The following is a 24191-nucleotide window of genomic DNA, read 5'->3' on the forward strand; positions in this document are numbered from 1 at the left end:
ACGACTGGGACACTGCCTGACTTTGATACCCTTCCTCACAAGAGCTGGCGTCAGTGGTTCTGAAACCCAAGCCGCAGGACCCAAACTTCACATATCCCAGGCCACCCAGCAGGTGCACAGGTGTAGTCATTACTCACGGACACATTCACAGGTGGAGTCAATTATCCAACTTGTGATTCTCAGGAGACCTGGAAAACATGCACTGTTTGGGGTCCTGAGGACAGAGAGCCTTATTCAATTAGCGGCGAAAAGCTGTTTCGTTGCGAAAAAGTTTCGCTGGTCACGTCATTTTGCCAGCGGAATCTTATCCCGTATTCAATTGTTGCAACTTTTAGCCGGTGCGAAAACGCAATGCAATGTACCCGGGGGAAAGGTTTTGCCTATGAATAGCTATCAGAAAAGGTGCACAATCGCAGTTTTGGGGTGCAAAGGTGGGGAAACCACCCTGCACCCTTAGGACAGGTCCCTAAAGGTAAACTGCGTCAAAAACGTAAAAAAAAAAAAAAGTACACCAAAAATGACTTTGAAAACGGGGGCGAAAAACGAACAAAGTTGGGGTACAAACTTAAACTAGCGAAAAAGACTTGGGGGTCTGCAAGTATGGAGGAGGTGTTTTTTTTGGATTGCAGGTGCTTGCTGAATGTGCATTTAATGCTTTTTAAGACCTCACTTTTGCAATTTATAACCATTTTCATGTACCCAAAGTGTGCTGGGACTAGTTATTCCCACCCAAAAAAAAAAAAAAGAAAAAGAAAAAACACTACTCTTCACCACTTCTGCAAAGACGCTAATTAGCAGCATTTAAGTACCACAAATACCTTCAGCAGGCCTATCCGGGGGCATCTACCATGATTCCCCAATGTTAGTGCATCTTTTGTAGGGGGGGGGCGCAAGTTGCCTGTTTGTGTTTCGCCGGGTCCCATTTTTTTTGTCTTTGGAACTCAATACGACAAAAAGCGGGGATGCGCACGATACTTTTTCGCATGGAAAACCAGTGACATTGCCGAAAAGTCCAGCATGCGAAAAGTACGTGACTTATTGCGTCTAATTGAATATGCCCCAGAGTTTGAGAACCTATGGACTCGAGCGTTGAAAACCACTGTGTTCTAGGAGCTTCGACTCTCACTAGAGCAGGGGTTCTCAAACTCGGTCCTCAGGATCCCACACAGGTCACAGTTTCCAGGTCACCCAGCGGGCGCAGTCATTACTGACATTTTAAAAGATCCACAAGTGGAGCTAATTATTTCACTTGTGATTCTGTGAGGAGACCTGGAAAACATGCACTGTTTAGGGTCCTGAGGACCGAGTTTGAGAAGCTGCGCTCCCAGCCTTGAAACTCTTAGTTTGTCACATCTCAACCATGCCTTAACAGGCGTAAACCATCTTTCCTAGGATTCTCATGCAAACCTGTCTGCAAGCTACCAGTCACTTCACAAGCTCCTGTAGAGAGAGAGAACCCTCTAGTGTTAGGTGTTGAACAGGATCATCCTCCTTTGGGCTGTAGAGTCCATTGACATTTCTTGTCATTAAGAATTCACAGCGAGATTTTAAGGTCTGGGCCATCTCTAGATCATCATCATCCAGATAGGGGATGACTCAACTTCCTGTATCTGTGAAGGGCAACCATGACGGCGGTTTTATGTATGAATACTAAAAGGCAGACGATACCTCTCACCCATGCAACTTGTGAAGCCTGATAGGAACAGGCAGCAGCTGATTGATCCCTCCCCATGGTGAGCCCCACCACCAGTCTTAAAACGGCTCGATCGGGAACTTAGAAAACTAAAGTGTCCGGCCACCAAAGGGAGCACTTGCCGTTGGAAGAAAATTATAAAATGAGAAAGCTGCCGTTACCACACTTGATAACCAGAGCCTTAATCAGAGGTGGGCGCTGGTGCGTCTGTTGTCGGAGTAGCAGATGTGATATGCAAATGCTAGTACCAGCCTTCCCCTGGCGCAGTAGCCTACGTCTGAACGTGCAAGCACTGAAACGCCCACTTTCAGCTTTTGTGCATTGTAAAACAGCCAGTGACTCGACATGCCACCATTGGCACTTGCACCAGCCCACAATGCTCCTATGACACTGTGCATGAACAGTTGCAAATAATCACGTAACTCTGAACATGGTCATTGCATTTGAATTGAGTATGTGTCCCCAGTGTCCTCCATGGATGAAACATAGGCCCTCATCCAGACCAGGTCGCAAGCGCTGAGCACTTGCAACCGGGTCGATGTTAAGGCCCTGCGCACGCGCCTGCCGTTTTGTGGGCGGCCGCACTGACATCAGCAGTGATGTCAGTGGGGAGCTTCCTGCTCGATCAGAGCAGGAAGCTCCCTGGGGCTTGCGGTTGCCGAGACCCAACCTTAGTGTCTCGTCACAAGCCCCGATGGTCTTGACCATTGCGACCATCACCCTGGTCGGTCGCTAAAGCTGTGGGTGGTAACCCGCAGCTTAGCTAGCGGCCAGGAGGCCGCACTTGAAACGTGAAGCGGCCGCCCTCATTCAGAGCGAGCGCTCGCTTCTTGCGACTGCCTCTGAATGAGGGCCATAATCCACCCGTAGGCAGGAGTCACACCAGAGCCCTTTGTCTTTCTGTACAGCTTGCCAGCCGGTCACATCTAGAGAAGGGTATATCGGCCTGGTCAACGCAATGATAGGCTTGGAACTCACAAAAGGTCACATGGAACCGGTTAAATGACTACTGCTTAGACTATATAACACTGTTATGGCTTTATTCAAAAACAAAAATCGCACATTTAAGATAATTCAAAAGTAACTGATCACACTATATACAAACTGCCATAAAAGAGTATTTCAAATAGGACAAATCCCCTCTGCAAATATAAAAACCCACCCTTATATATTTCCAAACCAAAACCAGGAAAAAAAACTAAAAAAAACAAAAACAAAAAAAAAGACTTTTTTTTAAAGGTCGTCACGAGTCTCGAAAAAGAGTTTGTGTTTTGAAGATTCATTCAATTTCTAACATGGTACAAAGTTACAGGGTTTTTTTTGTATAAGTTTATATATAGAACTTGCTCTAGGTCTAAGTCGCATTTAAGAGACATACAGCAGCCATGCATCTGTAGGAAAAGACAGTGTGCTTTACTGGTCTTTAATAATATAGCACAGTGATAACCAGAAGGAGGATGTGGGAAGAATAGATCAATGCTCGTCACTTATATCTGACTGATGATTAGGAACATAGCACAATGATTTTTCTGCGACTGGAAGAATAGTAGAACTGGCGATGTCTCTGGGCACCCATGATAAAAGCCACCTTTATACATCAACTTTTGTAATGCAAAACTGCTTGGTACGAGCAGCGCCGTCAGAATTTGAGAAGCCACATTAGATAATGTGAGGTTACTACGCTCCAAAATTTGATGAGAAATCAGACTATGAAGCATATGAAGAACATATAGTACAAGGCTGAGGACTAAGCATAAGGAACCAACATAACTAGCACTGAGAGGTGATTGGGAAAGCCGTAACGCCTACGTTTATTCAGGGTCACCCAAAATCAGAACAAATGATGATTGCCTATGCGAGTCTATCATTTAATCGCCCACCCTCCAGAGTTTTGGGGGCTGTACAAACATTTTAAAGAACTTACTCAGGGAACACTGGTGCAACCAAGGCTGCACATACCCTATATATAAATTAATTTATGGCCACCTTCATGGGTAGCATTAAAATGAAAGGAAAAAACAAAACTACTATTAGGTAAATAGTAAAACCATATCCTATTTCAGTGGACATTGCTCAGATGTATTTCAGCTGACTTATAAATATGAAAGTTGTATTTCACCAATAGAACACCGAATGTGAATTATTTTCACATTTGAGATAGGCCATAGGACTAATTTTATTTTCCCAAGCACAGCAGGCAGGGATAATCCATCATACTGCTCGCCCTATATTACCTATTTTACATAACGTCTTATTTTAAACCAGACAGGCCAAAATCTCCTGTAGGAAATGTTAGGAAACAAATGCTTGCTCAAAGTTACCAAGTGTTCATGCGCCATAGATGATGCTTTCCGCATGGGGTCGTCACGATCTCCTTTATAATAAAAAAATCTAAGAATTTTATTGAAGGGGAAGGGGGTGGGTATCAGGAGAGGAGGGGTGCAAGTTTCCCGTCTGGTAGCCCCTTCATTCCCAAAAGAGCCTGAGGCAGGCAAGGTATTTAAAACGGGGACACAGGTGGAAGTTTCTGCATAAGATTACTACTAATAAGGAACTCCACGTCTTATTTGGAATGATAAAAAGGGCACGAATTGTAAAACCACACCTTTTTCTATAAAAAGTTACATATTAAATTCTGTAGGGACATCTATTGTACATGTAGAGACATACAGAAATGCATTAATCGCTCTAGCGTCAACTCCAGGGCTCAGAAAGGAGGAAGAAAAAAAAAAAAAAAAAGAAACTGGTCCTAGGCTGCCATTAATAATAATTCAATCCTCGTCTTCATCTCCTTCATCTTCGGCATCCCGTTTTCTTTTCTCACCCTGCTCAACAGCTTCCTCTTCATCTGTGGAATCAAACATGGGGAGGAGGAGTATGAAACACACAGCCACTATCTAATTACAAACATATACCCTTAGACTGCACTGAAAAAAAATCTCAACTGGCAATGGCAGAGTGCTCCCACTTCTGGCACCAAAACCTGGGGGTTAGGCTAGGACCAATTTGATTTGCTGGCCCACAGGACCTAATTCAGAGATGGACAAAAGCCGCAGGAGGAGAGGAGTCTTGCGTAAAAAGAGGCCCACCGTCGGGTTCTCATGACCATCGGACAGCTGAGTAACCCTCATGTTGTCCTTTAAAATCACGCTGCTGTGGACAGGGCCAATGAAACTATGTCCAAGGACACAGCCAATGCTTTGGCACGCCCAGAATACGGGGCCAGAGGCATGTCAATCATTTGTGGCACTGCGAGCAACATCACAGCACTAGATCTGCACATGTGGCAGTGAAGCTTCTGCACAGATCTAAAAACCATCAGATCTGTGCGTAAACATCGGGTTTACATACATCTCTGAATTAGGCCCGCAATCACTAAAACAAAGCACTCAAAGTGAATTTTCCAATGCGCAAGCAGTACTCTCTGAAAACTGGTGACATTGTGATCTTTACAATCAATGCTCCAAGACAATTCAGGTCTGCATTGAACCCCAGCAAGAACGGACCATTGGTAGCCCAGCTCCTGTCAGCTAGCTTGTTTTACATTTTTATTTAAAGCAGTTTGGATTTTAGCGGCTCTTTAATTGTATCTAAATATCACAGAAATCTAGTTTTTAAAAATTATACCCCTTGGAGACATTGGTACCATCGGGTACAGGAGGTGGAGCTTGTGGATTTTAAGAAGTCTGACAAGTCAGAAATTTCTCCCCCTCCAAATACCCCAAGCAGAATTCCGATTCTACTAATGCTTGGTTTTTGAAAACTACATGACGTGTACATCAAGACACTACCATGTATACGGACTATATTTGTTTCTAGGGTTGCTGGTTCCGCACACAAGCTGTCTGGCTAGGTCAAACTGCTTGAAATACATTCCTAAAGTGTCCTGTCTAGATTTCAGCCTAATAGATTTCCAGTACAGTACCAGTCAGTTAACACTCTCCAATCACCTAGTTATGGAACTTAACTAATTTTGGGAAGTCCGAAGCTGTGTGGAAAACCTTAAAGTACTAAAAAAAAAACCCCATTGTTTTGAGTGAATGGGTAAAAGGTGCTAACAGACGTGTTTTCAGTGGCAGCAGTAAGTCACAACCCCAATGCAGTCTAATAGGACAAAGTACTGTGCACAAGGGGCGAGGTGTATTATAGCACCACGCACTGTATTCCTGCTGCGTCTATTTACTGAGGTAAAGCAGGAAGCAGTACTGATGAGATAGAACATCCAGCCTGCCGGAGTGAAAACTCGATCCCTGCCAAACCCCACAGCGCATCAGACTAGCGTCTTAACCTCCCGGCTTGCTCTACTGGGCATGCGCGAGTTCTCACGTGGCGATAGGGCAACGCCAGCTGCCGAAACGGTCAGTGCCACTGACTGTTCATACATAGCCTAGCATTTCCGCGTGCTCTCGTAGATGGCAGCACCAGTCATTTACCACCCAACCCCACATTAATACATGGGAAGAAGCGGTAACAGCACTACAAAAGCCCCATATCGCCGGTTGATAAATCTCCCCCAAGTTTCTCTGGAAATCCATCAATTGTCCACTGATAAAGAAGATGACCTTCAGTAACTAAATGCAATAACTTCAGTCACCTAGTCAGGTTCAACTTTAACATACCTTCTTCATCATCGTCCTCTTCCTCCTCTTCCCCTTTACCACCGTCTTCCACATAATCGTCGTCATCTTCATCATCCTAGCGTGAGAAGACCAGGGAAAAAAAAAAAAAAAAGACTGCTTGAGGTGGTCAAAAACAAAACAAACAAAAACAAACTTTGGCATTTCCATCACCGTTTACCATGTGGTGTATTTTAGGATATACCTAAAGAACAAAAATGACCAGAAGGACACCAGAAGTGGGAGGGGGCTTTGCCAAGCGTCCAACCCTTATCGTTACTGTTAGGTCCAGAAAAGGGGCGGGGCATGGGTTTTTTTTTTTTTTATTTTTAAATCTATAACTGCATACATTTTTCCAAGCAAGGAAATATGAAGCTAGCAATAAATGTGCCCCCCCTGTGTCACATTGGCAGCCACTGTACCAGATCATCAAACTAATGGTATTTTCAGGAAACTCAGGGGGCGATTCAATGTTTTTTTTTAATCAATGCAGCAATTTAATTGTTGCTCCATTCGGAAGCGAACACCTTCAACTGCGCACATTTCTGCTTGCAGCTTCCTGAGGTGGCGAGCACAAATGTGCAATAAGTACTGGTTTTGGAAACGCTAACCAGGACTTTAGATGGGTTTAGCCGTTTTAACATGTCTAAACCTGGTCTAATTGGACGCGACAAGTGTCCAAAACAATGTAATTGCTCAGTCGCGCGCCCATTAATTAGCACGTACAAAAACAACCAAACAATTGAATTGCCCCCTCAGTCTTCAGACAGCAAAAAATAAATAGTATGTACTGCATCAATTATAGATATTGATGTTGGGATGTGACCAGCCCTAATAGTGCCAAAATAGGCTCAGCCGTGAAGGAGAATTTGTACAGATCCTAAAATCCCTTTAATGACGCCTACACAGTTAGAGTTTGGGAGAAATGGGCAAGATGGGATGCCATCTGAAAGACTTACACGTATCTCTTTCATTAGATAAGACAGCCCAACCTCCTCTTCTACATCAGATTCTCCTTCCTCATCCTCCTCCTCCTCTTCCCCAGGAGTGCTGGCTTCATCATCAGGGAAATCGTACTCCTCACACTCTGCATTGGAGAACATGTAGGGGCTATATAATCAACACTTACATAATACGTGTTACAAGGACATTTTTATTCTCATAAGGGGGTCCCATGTATCCATGTTAAGGTGGACCCGTTTAACTGAAAGTCCCAGCATACCCTGAAAATGCTCTCCCCTACAGCTAGAAAGCCACAGGTAGTCTCTGCATTTTGTGCATATTAGAAGAGAGACTGTCCAATAATATTAGGTCCTACAAGTTGAACCCGACTAGGACAAAAACAGTAAAACCTGTATATAAAGCCTTCTACTAGAACAAACGAAAATTAGGTCCTCCGTTAAAATAAAAAACACACCATCATCGTCGTCTTCTTCAGAGTCAGGGGCCTCATTCTGTTCCTGATCAAACCCATCTAGGTATGTGATCTGCTGCAGTTCCTGGAATATGTTCTCTCTGTAATCTGGTAGATTGGCGATCTCGCAGTTGAACAGGTCCAGGCTTTTCAAGTTTTGTAAATTTGCCTGCAAAGACGAAAACCTGTTAGCAGAGAGATAAAGTATATGACATAACGTATAAGTCTGGTCTTTATCTGTTAAATATTCCAGACAGTGGAATTAGACTATAGAAGGTATAGGGGATGGAAGGGATGTGAGCAGGAAGTATGTGTGCCAATTACTTTCACTACAGGTGCATTATAGCTGCATTGTCACCAGCTAGACCTTATTCTCAGGGAACTAGCAAACCAATTACACTAACCCTCTCTTAATGGCGGCCTGTCAGCAGGAAAACCCAACACAAACCATAACCTTTTGGCGTGTGATTGCTATTGATGGAGTAAAGGAATTCCCCCAGCTCCAAGAGTGATGCTAACTGAGCAAATAGTACAATAAAATGTTTTCTCCGGAGACAGAGGGACCGACTATTCTGTTATTCGTAATGGGGGTTAGAGAAACGCAAATTATAAAAGCCATAAAAAAAAAAAAAAAAGAAAAAAAAAATTTGCACAATTTTAAATGGTGCAGTCTTCCCTGCTCAGTAATGAGCTATCTAGAGGAATAACAGATTGTCCACTGTATAAAGGATATATTTAATAGATCACTGGTTCTATTGAAATTGTACAGTGTCCTGGAGTGGCAGAGATGCCTATTGCAGAAACAATGTATTAAAAATCAAAGGATTGTTGAAATTCACTTCAGTTTCACTTATATAGCTAAATGGGAGTTAAAAAAAATATATATAACATGTAAGAACAAAACTTAGGACAGCAAAGTAAAAAAAAACCATAAAAAATAAAGCAGAAAAGGTTAAAAATCAATAGTCTTACAAAGTTCATTTGCAACAAGTTTCATGGAAGTTTCTGCTTCATCAGACACTTCATAAAAAATATATACCGAAAGGACACTCTTATTCACCAATACAATAAAGATCATTTTTATAATTTGGATATTTTTAACCCACATTACAAATTCCATGAAGAAATTTAGTTGTGTATATATAGGTCTGAGGTTGTTTTTTTTTTTTTTGGGGGGGGGGGGGGGGGGGATGAGTTTGGGGAAGCCCCCATCTCCTCCACGGCTGCTGACACAGGTGCCTACTTCCGTTGGGCACCAGCCACACAATCTTTCTTTTTGTTTATCTACTAGGAAAGTCATTCCTACTTTAAGTGTTAAAGGTAAGGGGTGGGCTGAGCTGTCTCTTTGGGAAACAGAGGAGCAAGTATGAAGGTTCTTCTTGCAGCACTGAAAGGCGAGTCTAAACATTTTGAAGCAGGGCCCTTCAGTTGTTGCCTAGATGGAACGGTTTTACACAAACACCCACAGGGAATAAAAGGGGTCACCTGAATAGGGTACTCAGGTGGTAGGGAGAAGGAGAGCAAAACTCTGAACTAGAAGAGGGAGTGGAGCCCGGTAGCTGCACAAGACCAACCACCAACTCTCTACAATGAGGAAACCTATCGGAAAGCGAAGACGACACTACTTACAAGGGTTTCCACTGTGCTCAGATCCTTGATCTTGTTGCCACTCAGGTTTAGGTAAGTGAGGTTAGGACACCTTTCTGCCAATACCTCCAGCCCACCTGAGATACTGTTATTGCTGAGCTCCAACTGCAACATAGAAAAACCATTCATTAGCAAATCCACCTCATATGTCCAGCATGATGTTGGCACATGGGCCACAAGGAAACAAGCGAGACCGTTGGTCGTTACCAAGAAAAAACAGAGCAGGGCAAAGGTGTCACAAGCAAGTTGTCTGTATACATCACATCAAGATGATCAACGTAACTGTCCATGTGCCACGAATTTACTCTATATGGAGACCTGCAGAGATCAGTACTTACTTTTTTGAGCTTTGACAACTTTGGGAGTTTTTCCAGTGAGGACAGCTCTACATTGGCCATACTAAGGAACTCCAACTCTTTGTAACTATCATTTAAGCCTTCGATCCCACCGTCACTTGACCGACAATTGTCTAAAACCAGCTCTGCCACCTGGAGAAAACCAAAGCTCTGAATTGACAGTTGGAAATCATATATGTAGATACAAGGGAAAAAAAAAAAAACACAACACACCTGACTTTGTACATCATCACCATTTATATATAACGCCAACCAATTTAAGCAGCACTGTAGAGAGAACAGGTCATTTGTACCCATCCCTGTGTCATTGGAGCTTACAGTCTAAATTCCCAAATACACTTTACAAGCTAGTGTTCATTTGATCACAATCCAATTAACCTACCAGTGTGGGAGGAAATTGGAGCACCCCGAGGTAGCTCAGGCAAACAGGGAGAACACACAAACCCCACACTGACAGGCAATGAATGAGAATTGAACAATACTATCCACTATGCAGCCATGCTGCCCCATATATCCACTCTTGCATGGAAAACAGAAGACCATTATATAATCTCAATTTCAGCTTAGTAGCTTGTTGTAATCACATACTGTACTCTGCAATCTTTAGCACAACAAAAAGGCTTTCATACACTTCGTAGAGAAAATAGAACACCTACACCTGGCAAGACCTCCAGTTCCTCCAACGTTATTAAACTTAACAGAGAAGATCCTTTGTTAACTTGACAATGTGTGTAGCTATCTAAAGGCGCGTATCCACTAGACGAGAAAAATTACGGTTTGAACGATTAGGACATCGTAATTAATCGTGCAGTTAAATGTCGTAAACGACCAGCGTGCTCCCACTGGTCGTTTTCGACATCTGTCATCGCCTGAACATGCAGGCCAACCTGCCGATATGGACAGGTTGTGCATGTTCGGGGATGAGGGAGGGTGCCTGCACTAAGCGACATCGTTCAGTGTGGGCCCATTATCCACTGCACAGGATGATGAACGATTGCACAATTACGATGTTGTAATCATACAATCATTCCACTCTCGTGTAGTGGATATGCACCTCAAGTTACTGTGGGCTGAGGGGGCTATTTACTAATAGGATTTTCAAAGCTGTTGATTCTCTGCGTCTTCCAGTGCTGGATGTAAAAGGGCAAAATATGCAACACAAGCCTGATTTTACATGTACTGGTCTCTTCAATACAGAGCTCAAAGTCGCTGAGAACAAACGGCTTTGAAAACCAGACGCTTAGTAAATGTACCCTAGGTTTACAATAACAGTCTATGGAGGTAATGATATGCGATGGGTGGAATACGCCATTCCATAAAGACGCTGTTGGTAGTGTTTCCTCGTACCGCATATGTGTGTGCTGGAAAACTAATGATGTTGCAGGTACCGCATAGGGAGGATATGTGCTGAGCCAAACTGGGGAACATCCCAGCGAATTGAACTCTATGGAGCAGATTGATACATAACGGCCGTATTTGTAGGTCATCGCGGAAATCTAATTTACAATCTTATGCCAATACAAATTTCCGTATGGATAACACGAGGATCCATGACGCTTCAAACGGGAAGCCGCTCTGCCAACTGTTTTCCATCCACAGCAGCAACCTTTATCGTTAGTATGGGCACTAACACCAGCCCCATCCCAGAGATCCACCAGACCCCTTCCCCATACACATGACTCAGAACAGTACGGAGCTCCAACTACACACCCACAACGCAGAACAGTTCCGTGCGATCAGTCTCCGCCCAGTGCCCGTACCACAACACACATTTCATGGAAAGTTCTGGAAAAGGTCAGTCTGACCCAAAATAGAGATTCACATCAGTGCATGCGCCATATGCTAAACCTTGCTACTTGTGTCAGTGCACATTATACAGACTCAAGGCACACATCCACTAGAAAACATTATTTACACAGTAGCCGAATGAATCATCCGATTGCCAAAACACTATATACACAGACAAATAAAATAAAGCGGGATGGGGGTTAAAAAAAAAAAAAAAATTTTCAGGCACACTATTTCCATATTTCCAGTCAAGCTATAATTGTTGATTTTGCGGCCATGATATCAAACACAACAACACCTCATGCAAACTAGGCGTTGCAGGAAGAAGGGGTTTCTGTATCAAGTGACCTACATCCTGAAACATCTGCTGAGAGCAACAAGTCACTTGTACCGGTGGACGCCGACAGCAGGGAAGCGGGGGATGCAAGATGATCACTTGAACAGCAGCTGTCCAAGCAAGCCGGGGCATTATTAAAAGATTACTGTACCTCAGGCTCCACCGCAGAAACAGCCACACACACGCCTTCCCCCTCCAAGTTTACAACTAGGGGACAGCTGAACCTTACAACAGCCCCTGCACGATTTTATTTTAGATCATCAAGAGCTTTGTCGGATAGAACCTGGTTGCATTCTTCAGCGCGCAGCTGACAAGGAGCAAAGCCTGTAAAGCGCTGAGTAGATTCCCAAGAATCAGAATTTGCTGGTGAAATGCAGACTAGCTACACTGGATGGTGTAATTTCGGGGACGGGTGTTATTTAATTCCTTTCTATGATAACGATAAAAACAGACCTCCAAAAATGTATGTAAAACCAACTTGGTTATTCAATCTAGCTATACACAATGCATTGGGAACACTGTTGAAACGAGAAAAGAACAGTCTTTCTTCCTACACTACCGACACTGAAGAATTTGGACACAAAAAAAAAATCCCCACAACCTCACAGATGCATCAAGCACTAGAAGTATGATCTAGTAAGGAAGAGCGACAGTCCCAATTGTGTGTAGTCCTACAAAGCACAGTGATGTGGCATCAGGCCAAGAGGGGAGCGACTGCCAGGGAGATGTGACCCCACCTCTAGGGCGTTTACTGTACAAGTCGACTCCATCCTGTTGGTAGATAAGAGCTGAACTCGATCTGGATCTCATTATCTGTCTGTGACCATTACACTGGATGGTAGCAGTGAGCAGCCATGATAACAGTCTCCCCTTCCAGGCAGAACCTTCATTTGCACCTGGTGGAAACATCTCTTCTTCAACAAGGGCCAAACGGTTCTGCTGCATTATAACTTTCTGCAGATTTTTCAATCATCGGAGCACTCGCAAAGTTACCCTAAACTTCATTCAGCTTTAATTGTTTTCTGCAACATCTAATACGAGTACGAGATAGAAAAAAAATGAAGAAGTTACCACCTGTTGTATACAAGTGCTTCTTGCAGGGTTGGAAATGCCACCCAAAAAGAAAGGTTTTTTTGAGTACAATGAAACATTGATATGACTGTATTAGAGACCTTTATCAACCATGTTTTAATGCTTTTTAAACAGAGGATTTATTTTTTTAACTTTGTTTCTAAACCTGGCTCCTTACCTTCCAATGTTCTCTGTAACAATAGGATACGATTTACTAAAGTATTTATATAGCACCTGTATATGCTGCTGCGCTATACAAATAGGAACAGAAACAAATTACAATCAAGACTGGCTTTTAAACACAGAGGCAAGAGGGCCCTGCTCGCTAGTCTGCAAATCCTGCCCATAAAATAAGATACACAACTTACCTTCCTAGTATAAAGCAGTTTACTTTACTCTAAATAGTAGAACTAGGTGATCCTATAAACTCTACACAACAGCCACTGTGAATAAATTATACCGAATGGCAGCGCAGGTCTTTTAGAAGCCACAGGAGCATTTCAGCTGGGCGTACACCTGAAAGATGGCGGGACCCTGCAAGGTCGCATTACATCGCGTCGCCAAACACACTACAAGTTCCGCCGTACGATTGCGTGATGTATCAATATATGCTGCACAGAACGCAGCGTCAGATGTGGAATTGTCCCATTGGAAGTCGAGAACAGCTGATGGGACAATTCAATGAACAACGGATTGAGCGCACACATTGTAGGATATCGTGTTCTGATCCACGTCGCAAGGCTATATCAGATAATGGATCGTAAAGTGTGTACCCAGCTTAAGATGATGAGCCAAGGGTGTTTAAAGTACAGCTTATGTTCAAAAAGAAAACACTGCTTACAATATAGGGACAATTCAACTCTACTGGAACAACATATTGCACCTGCCGACATCGCAAGCTATCCCTCGTACCCCATAGCGGGAAAACTTACTCCTGTAAACGTCTGATCTGTGTGCATATATAATAGTATACGGCGACTGATATAACACAAACCATAGATGCTTTCAAAAGTTCAGTGACTCCTATATAACTGTTTTCGCAAAGGTGTAACAATTATTTTCCCGAAACAGGTTTAAAAATACAAAAACAAAAGTGTCCTTCCCGATGTCACAGGATACAAGTGGATACCATGCAAATTTTAACTCCCAGCATCTCATCTGCTCCTACACACATCAAGTCTCGTGTTACGCCAGAAGGTGTGGCCCTTCACATCATTTACATAGCTAGCAACAAGATAATAAAGGGGTGTAGACCACCTTGTGATGATTGACTTGTTACTTAACAGTTAAGGCCCCCACACGGTGCAATTTGCAAATGATCCAATCTCACTTGCAATTTCCCTTGAACTCCTGAACTCTCCCAGACAAACGATATTGTGCCTACACATGGAACGATTGTACAAACGATATAGATCCGTCGTTAACGCCTGCAAATCATTAACGACAGTTTGTAGCAAACAACCTCACGATGCTGGAATTTAAATAATGGGAGGAAAGTGACAACATATCGTCCATCGTGCACACACACAAAACGGTGTGTGCCAAATCGTGGAAGATAGGTCGATATCTTTCTGCAGGTTCAATTGATCAGCGACAGCACGCATCTGCATCGTTATGCCCACACACAGGGAACTTTTTAAACGATTTGTCGTTAAAATAGTTTGAAAAATCGCACCATGTTGTGTGTGTGTGTGTGTGGGGGGGCTTTTAGGGGCATTCAATTAGGCTAATTGTCAGCTTGGACCTATTCAATCAGGTCCTGCAACCCCGCACGATATGCCCCAGAGGGTGCAATTTTCCTTGCAGCCTCAGGAGCTGTGAAGAAAAGTTCTCTTAAGAACCCTCTAGGATTTAGCATGCAGGGAAACCCATAGATTACAGCATATTACGCTGGATCTTTGGGTTACCGCGCAGGGAAAATGCTGAATAATTGAATAGCTCCAGGCGTTGCTTTTCCCCATGCTGTAAACCCCACTCCTAATTTGAAATGCCCCAGACCATTCAATACTATGGATCCAGAAAAAAAATATATACCGTATATAACCCCCCCCCCCTGTAAATTAAACATAGCTCCCTAAACGTCACCAGCAAGCGCTATACATCACCAGCGAGCGCTACACAGCTCCTAGAGAGAACTACAGCTCCCTGCACATCACCAGTAAGAACTATACATCACCAGCGATAGCTATACAGGAACCAATACAACATCAGAATATCTATATAGCTCCCTATACCTCACCAGTTAGAGCTATACAGCAATATGTCTCCCTACACATCCCCAGCGAGATCTATACAGCAATGCGGCTCCCTACACATCACCAGCGAGATCAATACGGCTCCCTACACATCACCAGCGAGATCTATACAGCAATACGGCTCCCTACACATCACCAGTGAGATCTACACGGCTCCCTACACATCCCCAGCGAGATCTATACAGCAATGCGGCTCCCTACACATCACCAGTGAGATCTACACGGCTCCCTACACATCCCCAGCGAGATCTATACAGCAATGCGGCTCCCTACACATCACCAGCGAGATCTATACAGCAATACGGCTCCCTACACATCACCAGTGAGATCTAGACGGCTCCCTACACATCACCAGTGAGATCTACACGGCTCCCTACACATCCCCAGCGAGATCTATACAGCAATACGGCTCCCTACACATCACCAGCGAGATCTATACGGCTCCCTACACATCACCAGCGAGATCTATACAGCAATACGGCTCCCTACACATCACCAGCGAGATCTATACAGCAATACGGCTCCCTACACATCACCAGTGAGATCTACACGGCTCCCTACACATCCCCAGCGAGATCTATACAGCAATGCGGCTCCCTACACATCACCAGCGAGATCTATACAGCAATGCGGCTCCCTACACATCCCCAGCGAGATCTATACAGCAATACAGCTCCCTATACATCCCCAGCGAGATATATATACAGCAATACGGCTCCCTATACATCCCCAGCGAGATATATATACAGCAATACGGCTCCCTATACATCCCCAGCGAGATATATATACAGCAATACGGCTCCCTATACATCCCCAGCGAGATATATATACAGCAATACGGCTCCCTATACATCCCCAGCGAGATATATATACAGCAATACGGCTCCCTACACATCACCAGCGAGATCTATACAGCAATACGGCTCCCTACACATCCCCAGCGAGATCTATACAGCAATACGGCTCCCTATACATCCCCAGCGAGATATATATACAGCAATACGGCTCCCTATACATCCCCAGCGAGATATATATATACAGCAATACGGCTCCCTATACATCCCCAGCGAGATATATATACAGCAATACGGCTCCCTATACATCACCAGCGAGATCTATACAGCAATGCGGCTCCCTACACATCCCCAGCGAGATCTATACAGCAATACGGCTCCCTACACATCACCAGCGAGATCTATATACAGCAATACGGCTCCCTATACATCCCCAGCGAGATATATATACAGCAAAACGGCTCCATACACATCCCCAGCGAGATCTATACAGCAATACGGCTCCCTACACATCACCAGCGAGATATATATACAGCAATACGGCTCCCTATACATCCCCAGCGAGATATATATACAGCAATACGGCTCCCTACACATCACCAGCGAGATCTATACATCGCCATACACGAGCCATACAGTAAGCAGCACCAGCACAGAGCACGCCAGTGAATGATGCCCATGTAAACAGCCGGCGGTAAATCACATTATAGACACGTGCTCTCAGCCCCTGTACATGGGCGGCAGCAGCCGGCGGGTCCCTCCAGTACACACACAGCTCCTACACCACAGAGCCCCTGAGCCCTGTAACACCCCCACTGCCGGCATCCAGGGGCCCCTCGCCAGCCCCGAGGAGGGGCCCTCGCCGGCCATGAGGTGGGGCTGCTCCCTCTCCCCTCCCTACACAAGGAAACTTTGGAAGTGCGGCTGTGGCAGCAGGTACAGCACCGGTCACGGGAGACCCCCCCACGGCGTGCACCCCACAGCGCGCAGCTCCGGCTCCCCTCACCTCGGCCGGGGACTTGTTCCTCAGCTCCAGGGTGATGCGCTTCTTCATCTCCATCTTCCCGGGCCAGCCTTCTGGGGGTCACGGAGGGGAAAACTTTACACGCTTGGGACGCGGAGCGAGCTGGGGCAAAAAACGAGAGAGGAGAGGCGATAATGGAGGAAAAGCGATACGCGGAGCTCCGTCACCGGCCCCCTGAGCCCGCTCTGCAGGGATCCCGACTCCCTCAATGGCCGCTCACCAACTGAGAGACTCCATTACAGGGCACAAGCATCCCTTTCCACGGGCAACGCCCACTCTGGCAGCCCATTGGAGGGTCACGCCGCCGCCTGCGCCGCCATTCGCTCACAGCGGTGTCAATCGAAGCCCTGGCCCGGGCTTCCACCGGCGGATGCCGGCCATTGGCTGCAAGCGTGAGCGCAGTTAATTATGATTGGCTGCCGAGGCTGTCAATCGACCAGCTCAACCGCCGCTGTCTGACCCAGGCGTCGCGTCTTTGTGTTTCCGACGCTTTCGCGCCCTAATTTAGGTCAGGGAAGGGAACCATAGTGTGTGAGGCGTGCGGCGGTATCGTGAGGGAAGGAGGGGCAGGCGGGTGTTCGTGCTGGGGTGGGGAATATTTATATTTTGCAAATAAGTTGAAGAGCTACAATATAAATAAGCACTATTCAAATATACTACAAAGTGAATAAAGCTACAATATAAATAAGCACTATTCAAATATACTACAAAGTGAATAAAGAGCTACAATATACAATACTTTAAAAATATACATTAAAGTGAATAAAATTCTACATTATAAAACGACATTTAAGTATACCATATATATGTGTATGTATATACTGCATATATGTGTGTGTGTGTGTGTGTGTGTGTGTGTGTGTGTGTGTGTGTGTGTGTGTGTGTGTGTGTGTGTGTATATATCTGTCATTGTGTGTGTATGTATATATGTATATGTGTGAGCGTGTGTGTATGTATATATGGGCACGATTCTATTCAACGCAATGTGAATAGCGCCGGGAGTGAGCTCCCAGAGCTATTCAATACACCGCGCTGCCAAGTCCGACTAAGTATTTCTTCTCGCATCCCTCCGGGGATGCAATCAGAAATCCAACAAAAGTCCCGGCGCGAGGCTGTTTTCTGCCCTTCGCGCCGGGAAAACAGCCTCGCGCCGGGAAGTTAGGTCGGCGAATGCCCGTTATCACGCCTAAACACACTGTTTAAGGTGCGAGAACGAGCCTTCCCCGACCTAACATCGTGATGAATTGAATAGCTCCGGGAGCTATCTCCCGACGCTATTCACATCGCGCTCAATTGAATTGTGTGTGTATATATATATGTGCCTAATTTCACACATTTATATATGGGAGCGAGAATCTATTGAAAAGAACACTCCCATTTCAGATAAAATTGCCTTCATATCATATGGAGTGGCACTGAAACAGTTCACACATTTTCTTGATCATATGAATCTCAATTCTAATTTAAAGTTTACCTCAAACCTTCAGCGAACTAGAAGTAATGGGGGCATCCACTAGACGATTTTATCCCTGTCCAACCTCTTAACGATTTTCCCTTGAAGTCTCCCTTGAAATTTGATCTTCCACTCTGAACAATTTGCAAAAGATTTGTAAAAGATTTGCAAAGGATTTGCAAAAGATCTTACGATAAACTATGTTGTTTCAATCTGTGATTGAGAGCTTTCAGCTATAGTGGGCAGATAGTGGTTCATCGTTTGATCGTTCAGCTTGAACGATGTGTAAACGATGTGTAAGCAATCAAGTGAAATTGACCTGCATGTTCAGTCGATGGAGGAGACGATCAAACGACCAGCGGGAGCGCGCATCGTACATCGTTAGAAACAATTACTGCACGATTTGCAAATGATGTTTGAACGATTATCAAACGATTTTATCATTATCGTTCAATCGTTCCACTTTATCGTCTAGTGGATACCCCCCTTTAATTTTTAGATCTAGTACCAGATACAAAAGACTGGCTGGAAGGTGAAATAATCAATTCGTATACCTTTATTAATAAAGTAGATTACCTGCTCTTTGATAGCTGCCACCATAAGGGGCCTATGTACTAATAATCGCGGTACTGCCGCGATTATTAATGGTCCAACTCGCCGGGAATATTTTCAATTTTAAATGATAATATCACGGCTATGTATTACCGGGAACTCGTAGGTACAGCGGCTGGGGTGACCGCTGTCCCCGCAAGTTATATCCCTGGCATTTTGGGGAAGTCTTTCACTTCAGTGAAAGACTTCCCTGGGGCAGCAACTACGCATGCGCAGAGCGTCAGCTTCCGTGTCCGGACAGGGGCAGCGGGGGAGAGATAGAAATATCTCTCTCCTGCCCCTGGAGAACTCATAGACCAGGGGTTTTCAACCCGTGGCCAACTGATGGTTAGTGTAGTGTGGACCGCAGTGAGTTCGCTCTGCACTAAGTAACAAACAACGGCGCTGGCTGGGTATACTCGTACTACTCGGCGGCAGTGTGTTTTGGCAGCCAATGAGAGTCAGACAGACTCTCATTGGCTGCTGCGCCCACAGCCGGAGCCAGGCTGCAGCTCACTCATGAGCTCCACCTTCCGGCTGCCATGGGTAATGAGAGAGACGTCAGGACGTCTCTCCCATAGTGCAAAGTGGGCCGGGAGCACGGAGGAGCAGACGGCGGCGGGCCCAGGAGCGGGAATTCAGGTAAGTGTTTTTTGTGTTTTTTTTTTGTGTGTCTCCTTGTCCTATATATGTAAGGGGCACTGCATAGGGGGGACTACTATGGGGGGCACTATATAAGGGGCACTGCAATGGGGGGACCACTGCTGGGGGCACTGTATAAGGGGGACCACTCCTGGGGGCACTGCATAGGGGGGACCACTACGGGAGGCACTGCATAGGGGGGACCACTACGGGGGGCACTGCATAGGGGGGACCACTACGGGGGGCACTATATAAGGTGCACTGCAATGGGGAGGGACCACTACTGGGGGGGCACTGTATAAGGGGCACTGCAATGGGGGGACCACTACTGGGGGGGGGCACTGTATAAGGGGCACTGCATAGGGAGGACTACTACTGGGGGAACTGCATAATAGGGACCACTACTGGGGGCACTGTATAAGGGGCACTGCAGAAGGGGGCAGTTATGGGGCATAATTGTTTGAGGATGGGGGCAACTATTGACATAATTAATGGAGGAGGAGGGACAGTTATTGGGCATAATTATAATTGTGGGAGGCGGGGGGGGGGCGTTCTGGGACCTAATTAAAATTGTAGGAGGGAGCAGTTATGGGACATAATTGTGTGAGGAAGGGGCAGGGTCTAAATACCGCACTATAGCTTAATGGCCCTTAGTGTGGGCCACATTAAAAAAAATAAACAAGCCCTGTCTTAAAGGTATAGACCCCTGCCATAGACAAACAGTAGTTTACACCATCTGAAGATAATGTAAACTACCGTGGCTACACTTCGAAAAGCTTTGCTTTTTGGAGTTTCTGCCATGGGGTCAGATTGTAGTCCCCATTGATAATAACGGAGACTGCAATATGATGTGCTAATTAGCATTTTTCCAGAGATCTCTGAATTTTCCTGCATTATGCTATTAGTACATAGGATAGATACATAAAAGTATGCAGAAACTGCAGTTCCTGCATAATTTTATGAAAAAAAATCAGCTTGATACATAGGCCCCTAAATCAGGTAAACTAAATCTACCATTTTTCTCAGATAGCGAGAATTACAAGAAAATGCGTAAGGGAAGATGCAATTGGTGAACAGGGGCCCCTACAAGGTGGGGGACTACTACTAGGGGCACTACAAGGGGGGGACAACTACAACTGGGGGGACTGCTACTGGGGGGGACTACTACTGGGGGCACTACAAGGGGGAGACCACTACTGGGGGACTGGCAGACCATTACTGCGTGCACTACAAGGGGGGACTACTACTAGGGGCACTACAAGGAGGGGACTACTACTAGTGGCACTACAAGGGGAGGGGACTACTACTAAGGGGCACTGCATAGGGGTGAGGAGACTACCACTGGGGGCACTGCATAGGGGTGAGGGGACTAATACTGGGGGCTCTATATAAAGGGCAATACTGGGGTTACTGCATTGGGGGGGGGGGGGGACTACCACTGGGGCCACTATTTAATGGGCACTGAATAAGGGTTACCACTATTGGGGGCAGTGCATGGGGGGACTGCTACTGGGGGCACTATATGGGGCACTGCATAGGGGATACCACTACTGGGGGCACTATATAAGGGACTTACTACTAGGGGCAATGCACAGGGGGGACCACTACTGGGGGCACTACTGGAGGCCTGCATAAGGGGGTCCTTTCCTGGGGCACAGGGGGCTGCACCATATCTTCCTCCCTGGAACACTTGAGAGGGGAAGGGGCCGTAGCACGCACATGCTCCGGCCACCCTGGCTACACGCTACTCCTCTGGGCCTGGCCTGCACTAGACAGTCCTTATTAACTATATCGTGTGGCTGCCGAGGCTGTGAATGCACTGAACGACCAACGATGCGCGCTCCCTCGGGTAGTTAACGATATCCCCAGTCGGCTGAACATGCAGCTCAATCTGGGGATATCTTTAATGATACCATGCTGCCGAATGCAGCTTGCCACCCCCCCCCCCCCCTCCCGTCGTTCATTTGTATATACTTACCAATGTCAGCACCCCCGCTGGGTCCCGCCGCAGACGATATCGCCGCATACACACCGTCTAGTGTGTATGCGGCATTACAGTCGTTTATACAATCTGAAGAGTGTGTGGTAATAGGGAAGTCTGGCCGCGGCATTGTAATTACCTTCATATGCTAATGCCACAATCAGCTGCGTCACAAATCTGTGCATATGAACGTTTATCCCATCCACTGATTGGCATCCGCAGGCACAACCATCATCATTAGGATCAGCGCTTACACCAGCCCCATGCTGGGTACAAGACATTCATCAGACAGGCTTCCCTGCTCCATACGCACAGCTCAGGGTCAGGCCCTTTATGTTCGGTCGCTGTCAGTATATCTGGCAGGTACTAATGGTCTAGGCCCTGTCCATCATTTCAGTGTCTCTCAGAAGTGACAACAAGTCCTTTGTGCTGGACAGAGAGTCAGAGATTCCCAGATTCATGTCACTATGGGTCAGTGAGGAAGCTCCAGCACTGTAACTGATCTCATGCAGCAGCCGCACCACCACGGGTGTGATCTACATAGGGGTAGTGAACGGGTACCAATCTGTCACGTGCATTGCATACAGGGCCGCCATCAGGGGGGGACCGCCGGGCCTCAAGTCCCGGGCCCGGAGAGAGCAAAGACAGAGGGGGGCCCGGGTGGCTGTGGTGCTGCACCGGCAGCCATGGAGTACTGATATAATGCCTGAGCCTGACAGTGCCTGATGTATTATAATAACAAATATGGTGCCGTCCACAAGCCAGCCAGAGCTCGCGGACCGGCAGCCAATCAGGAGCGTCCGTTTCTGATTGGCTCGCGCCCGCCGCTATCCAAAGCTCCCGCACCGGCAGCCAATCAGGAGCGGACGCTCCTGATTGACTGCCGGTCTGCAAACTTTGATTGGCTTGGGCCCGGCGCCATGTGTGAAATGCCGGTGGGTGCAGCAGCAGTGCACAGTAGGGATGGGCAGGACGATTCACTGCACTGAGTTGAGCCTCATGGCTCAACTCAGTGGTGTCTCGAGACACGGCTCTTTAGTGCAGCGCTGTAGCCAGCAGGGGAGCCAGCAACTCAGAGTGAGTCGCTGACAGCTCTGCCCCCCGCAGCCCAGCACTACAGCTCACGGGTTCTCACTGACTCTCCTGAGTCAGTGCACTCCCCCGAGCCCTGGCTGTAGCTGCGCAACTCAGAGTGAGTCGCTGACAGCTCTGCCCCCTACACTCCCCCCTAGTGTAGGGGGCGGAGCTGCCATTCACTCTAGCTAGGGAGGTGGGTGTCTCTACTCACCAAACACTGAGTGACTCGAATCATTCACTCATCTGAATGATTCGAGTCAGTGTGTTGAGACACTCACTCACTAGCCATCTCTAGTGCACAGTTCCAGTTACAGTGCCTGAGTGATCCTGATATGCCGTCAGCGCGCCAACTGAAGAAGCACAATCCAGGGAATCGGTATGAAATACCGATTCCCGGCAGCGGCAGCCCTACATCAGCAGAGATCCCGGCAGCGGAAGCCCAACAGCGCTGGAAATCCCGATCGTGGATAGGCAAGTATTGTCTAACCTAACCTAACCCTCCTAACCCTCCTTAGGGGTGCCTAACTCTAACCTCCCCCCCAAGTGCCTAACCCTAATCCCCCCTCTAAGTGCCTAACCACCCCCTTCCCCGCAGCCTAAACCTAAGTCCCCCGGGGGAGGTGCCTAACCCTAATTCCCCCCCCCCAGGGTGCATAACCCTAACCCTCCCGGGGGGGTGCCCAACCCTAACCCCCACCCCCCGCGGCTGTCCGCTCGCGGCGCCTGGCATCACTACGATCGGGATGCCGGGCGCCGGTCTCCCGGCGTCGGGGAAATGCCGGGCGTCTACATCTAGACACCCGGCATTTCACCCTTTGCCGGGATATGACAGTCGGGAAGCCGGCTGCCGGTATTTAGGCAGTTGGCTTCACGATTGCATACCCAATCCAGGTACTACATAGTGCCTGACCTTGCCCTGTGTTCCCCCCCCCCCAGCCAGCCCTCCCTATCCTGTCCCCCCCTCTCTGCCCTAAGCCTCCCCAGCTAGTCCAGCCAGTCTTCCTTGTCCAGCCAAACTTCCCTGCCCTGTGCATCTCCCCTCTAGTACCGCCAGCCGTTGCTGTCTTGCCCCCGATACCTCCCCCGGGGGGGGGCCCTGTGTACTTTGTCAGTACCGGGCCCCACAATTTCTGATGGCAGCCCTGATTGCATACATGTTGTGAGATGAGTCATACAAGGTGGGGCATGAAATAAAACATGTAGGCATTGCTAGGTGCACACACGGGCTGATGCAGTGTTGGTAGCAAAATGGGTGTTAATTGCAAAAAATAAAAATGGAGAAGCAGCGATTTTACGCCCATATGCAGAGCCATGCACAGCATCAGTGTGTATTTGCATTTGCTCTGTACAGGTCCAAAAGATACACCACCTACTGTATATGCACATAATGGCTGGTCTGCAGGGGCCACAATTTAGTAAACCTTCCTGGACTGTGCGTGTGTGAGAATGGCC

The 24191-nt window shown here is 46.6% G+C and overlaps 1 protein-coding gene across 2 annotated transcripts; it reads right to left on the reverse strand.

The window, feature by feature from the left end:
• Positions 1–2716: 2716 nt before the first annotated feature.
• On the reverse strand, positions 2717–17263 carry ANP32E (acidic nuclear phosphoprotein 32 family member E). Of its 2 annotated transcripts, none has more exons than XM_088474172.1 (7): positions 16978–17263; positions 9709–9858; positions 9353–9475; positions 7727–7892; positions 7269–7396; positions 6313–6388; positions 2717–4541 (listed from the first exon to the last, which is right to left on the reverse strand). In XM_088474172.1, exons 1-7 carry the CDS (start codon positions 17029–17031, stop codon positions 4465–4467), a joined length of 774 nt encoding a protein of 257 aa, XP_088330298.1. In that variant the 5' UTR covers positions 17032–17263; the 3' UTR covers positions 2717–4464. The 2 variants fall into 2 exon arrangements, with proteins under 2 accessions (XP_088330298.1, XP_088330297.1); XM_088474171.1 differs by lacking the exon at positions 16978–17263 and adding an exon at positions 9940–12881.
• Positions 17264–24191: the final 6928 nt, after the last annotated feature.

The sequence above is a fragment of the Taudactylus pleione genome, unplaced genomic scaffold (genome assembly GCF_031769625.1).
Source record: "Taudactylus pleione unplaced genomic scaffold, aTauple2 ptg000148l, whole genome shotgun sequence".
NCBI classification, from domain to species: Eukaryota; Metazoa; Chordata; class Amphibia; order Anura; family Myobatrachidae; genus Taudactylus; species Taudactylus pleione.

Bases quoted from the DNA above. Each gene is read 5' to 3' on its own strand.
- ANP32E (XM_088474171.1), bottom strand. From the start codon at position 10,023: ATGGGTACAAATGACCTGTTCTCTCTACAGTGCTGCTTAAATTGGTTG. The intron at 9,476-9,708 runs GTAAGTACTGAT...TCTATGTTGCAG, and splicing joins AGTTGTCAAAGCTCAAAAAA to TTGGAGCTCAGCAATAACAG. The intron at 7,893-9,352 runs GTAAGTAGTGTC...TCGTCTTTGCAG, and splicing joins TGAGCACAGTGGAAACCCTT to GCAAATTTACAAAACTTGAA.